General features: G+C 36.7%; 1 protein-coding gene across 1 annotated transcript; it reads right to left on the minus strand.

Annotated features, from left to right (window-relative positions):
* Window positions 1-254: 254 nt before the first annotated feature.
* On the minus strand, window positions 255-1,552 carry LOC105962346 (uncharacterized). The gene is made up of 2 exons (XM_088818681.1): window positions 1,169-1,552; window positions 255-1,092 (listed from the first exon to the last, which is right to left on the minus strand). Exons 1-2 carry the CDS (start codon window positions 1,299-1,301, stop codon window positions 272-274), a joined length of 954 nt encoding a protein of 317 aa, XP_088674807.1. The 5' UTR covers window positions 1,302-1,552; the 3' UTR covers window positions 255-271.
* Between the last annotated feature and the right edge of the window lie 2,177 nt (window positions 1,553-3,729).

Consider the following 3,729-nt stretch of genomic DNA (forward strand, 5'->3'; position numbering starts at 1 on the left):
AATGTTACATCTAGTTATTTATAGTGGGTAAATTTGAATCTTAAATCTACACATAATCGTAGACATTCAATATGTGTACTTAGTAGATAATTATTTAATCAAATCTACGGTGTAACATCTGACTTCCTCATTTTTTCCCACAATAGTTAAATAAAAAGGTGATACATAAACAAAAAAGCAAGAAAATAAGGGTAAAACAGTAAAAAAAATTAAACTCAAACATTTTTTGTTTTGATTTATTTATTTATTTATTGATTTATTTATTCTTGGTCTAGAGAAGCTGCACATACTCGTCGTAGACTTTCTCTAGCATGTTTACATCACTAGATATTGAATCGCCGGAGTGGTGGAGCAACGGCAGAAAGAACCCACCACCGCCGCCGCCGCCGCCCATAATAAAATCATCCTCCTCTCCTCCGTCGCCGCCGTAGTAATTCGCGTACTCCATCTCGAACAGCGGCGGCCACGCCACCGGCATGTACGAAACCCCATCCCCCGCCGCCGCCTCCTCCTTCTCCGGCGCCGCCGCCTCTCCGCCGCCGTCGCTGTTCGACGCCCCACTGACCAAGCTGTCGTAGCTGCTCGTCCTCGAAAACCCCGGCGAAACCCTCATCGGCTTCGGCAAATACACCTTAATCTTCGCCGGATTATTATTATTAATATTAATATTAATATTAATATCTTCACTTTTATTTGACACCTTCTCTTGGTCAACAGTCAACGCTTTCTCGCTATTACCGATTTTTTCCTCAACATCTACTACCTTCTTCTGCTTCTTTTTCTTCTTTCCGGCGACGGCTCCGGCGGCGGATTTCTTGGGTTTGGCGGCAGATTTGATGGAATCTCTAAGAGTGCTGACGTGGAGGCCGGAGTTTTTGAGTTTCTTAAGGAGGTGTGTATTCCAGTGATTCTTGATCTCATTGTCAGTTCGACCTGGCAATCTGCCGGCGATTAAGGACCATCGATTTCCGAGAAGGCCGTGTAGCCGTACGATCAAATCCTCTTCATCTTCACTTATATTCCCTCTCTTTATTCCCGGCCTTAGATAGTTCATCCACCTCAGTCTGCAACTCTTCCCACATCTCAACAGCCCTGTTTGCAAATAACCATTACTTCAGGGACTTAATATGCAATAACCATAAACTTCAGAAAATAAAAAAAAATTTACCAGCATTCTTGGGGAGAGATCTCCATTGGCCTTCACCGTGTTGTTGAATGTAATTGGTCAACAGATTGTCTTCTTTAGTTGACCATGGCCCTCTCATCAACCCTACTTTCGAGCAACAAGGCGATCTTCCCATAATTGCTATTTGGTACTACTAGTTTTACACAATTGCTACAAGGTTTAGTGTGTTTGTGTGTGTGTGTGTATATATATATATAGAGAGACAGAGTACTTCTCCTCTGTCTTTCTCTCACACACAAACACACACACTAGGAGTAGCAGCCGAGAGAGAGAGAGAGAGAGAGATGTGATTAGTTAATAGGAGAAAGTGGTGGCACTAAGGGGAGGGGGGGGGGGCTGCTGCTTTAAAAGGCTACCAGAGTGAATGAATGATGACGTTGGGGGGTTAATTGTGATAAAAAGGACAAAATGGGGGTCGTTTTCATAATTCACTCTTTTGAATTTGACGATGATGTGCACACCCTTCATTTTGCCCTTTTTTTGAATTTTTTTTTTTAATCTACACATGTTTATTTTATATAAAAAAAAAAAAAAAAAACTTGGACCAATTATGTTTTTTTTTTTTTAGTTTCTATTTTTCTATTGGTTACTATTTTCCCACATTTTTTGCTGTCCAACTTTACGTAAAAAAAATATATATTACTCAACATGGATTTCAGATCTGAGGGAACCAATCGAAATCGAGATGACGTTTGGCCAAGTTTATCGGCTGTTGGCGAGAACTCATGAGATGTTTAAGATTTTATAATTTTCTTTTAAAATATCTTAAAGATGATTTTAAAAATTCAAAAATTTAAGGTGTTGGGAGAGATTTTAACATTTATTTTAAAGTAACTCGATCTATACGACTTTTTTATTTAGAAAGTAAATTTGGACTGAATTGTCTATTTAAATAGTAAAATCAGACGCCACTCATTAATTGCCACATGGAAATATTATTAAAAAAATGGATAATTAACAAGAACCTCAAAATGAGTTAAGAAAACACTCCATCTCAAAAATAATTAGAGAAAACCCCCTTATCTAATATCCTACCCAAATATTATTTAATAATTCCCAAACCACCCTTGTTACCCCTAACCCATTGCCGTTCTCTTTTTTTTTTTTTTTTTTTTTTTTTTTTTTCTCGTCTTCTCGTCTTCTCTCTTCTGCCGTTCTCTCTTCTTCTTTTCTCGTCTTCTCTCTTCTCGTCTTCTTTCTTCTCTCTTCTCTTCTCGAATGAAATTCGGAAAAAAAGCAAGACATCGACCGATGGTGGTGGCGGCGGTGGAGAGTGTTTGTCACCGCCTCCCGCCGCCGCGTGAAGGGTGGTGATGGATCTGTAGTTCGCGGCGGTGGTTTCCACCGACGACGTTGAAGATGATGACTGAATCGTTTCTGTTTTTTTTCTTTTTTTTCTTTTGGACATTGAAATGTTAATTTGTGTTTTTTTGTATGAATTATTTATTTTATTCTTGTTAGGGATTGGTTGAATAGTGTATTGTGGCAACGGTGTGGTGACGATGGGGAGGCAGATTTAGGGTTTTTTGTTGGATTGAGGCGGATAACGGCGCGTGTAGAGAATTTCGCGCATGCTGAAACCTTAATCGACTATGTACATATTCATAGTCGATTAAGCTAATCGACTATGTTCTGGTAGTCGATTAATTAAGGTTGATCGACTCCAATTTTTTTTTTAGTTTTTTTGGATTTTTCGTTTATTGATTCCAATTGTATAAATCAATTACAATGTTTGTATATTTTTTGTTTTTGTAATATATAGGTGATTTTGCTTTTTTCGCAGTTATGATTTGTTATTTTTAGTAGCAGATTCTTAATCGACTATGCGCTGGTATCGATTAAGGTTGATCGACTCCAATCTTCTTCTTTTTTTTTTGGTTTTTTTGTTTATTGATTCCAATGGTATAAATCAATTATAATGTTCTTATATTTTTGTTTTTTTGTAAAATATAGTAGATTTTGCATTTTTTTGCAGTTTTGATTTGTTATTTTTAGTAGCAGCCTTTTGATCGACTATGCTTCATCATAATCAATTAATAAACCTGATATAAAAAAATAAATTAAAGAACAAATTTTTTTTTTTTAAAATAAAGAATTTCCTTAATCGACTATGAAATTAGTCGATTTAAGACTAATCAACTATGCTTCATAGTCGATTAAAAAAACAGAAAGAAAAAAAAAATTCGCGGAGCGCGTGACGCAGTGATGAGATGGCGGGCGGGGGTAAAGCTGGAAAACATAATGGCTGAAAATGGGTGTGGACTTTTCTCAAATGGACTAAAATATTTTGGGCCTCCCTCCATTAAAAAAAGTCGTGAGGGAGTTTTCTCAAGGAGCCCCTAAAAAAAAAGTTAATTATGCCCTAATTAATAGCAATTTTAAAATATAAAACTCCTTAAGTAGACCGGTTAAGAGTATGGAGTATGTAACAACTTATCAACTTTTAAAATAACTTGTTAGAAATAAGAGTTTATCAGCTGTCTAAAATAAATATAGCCCTATCAAAGCGAGGTAAAAACTAATCGTATTGGTTTTTTGCATAC

Source organism: Erythranthe guttata, chromosome 5 (assembly GCF_056151865.1).
Source record: "Erythranthe guttata isolate IM_541 chromosome 5, IM_541, whole genome shotgun sequence".
Taxonomy (NCBI): Eukaryota; Viridiplantae; Streptophyta; class Magnoliopsida; order Lamiales; family Phrymaceae; genus Erythranthe; species Erythranthe guttata.

Bases quoted from the DNA above. Each gene is read 5' to 3' on its own strand.
- LOC105962346 (XM_088818681.1), bottom strand. From the start codon at position 1,301: ATGGGAAGATCGCCTTGTTGCTCGAAAGTAGGGTTGATGAGAGGGCCA. The intron at 1,093-1,168 runs GTAAATTTTTTT...ATTTGCAAACAG, and splicing joins ATCTCTCCCCAAGAATGCTG to GGCTGTTGAGATGTGGGAAG.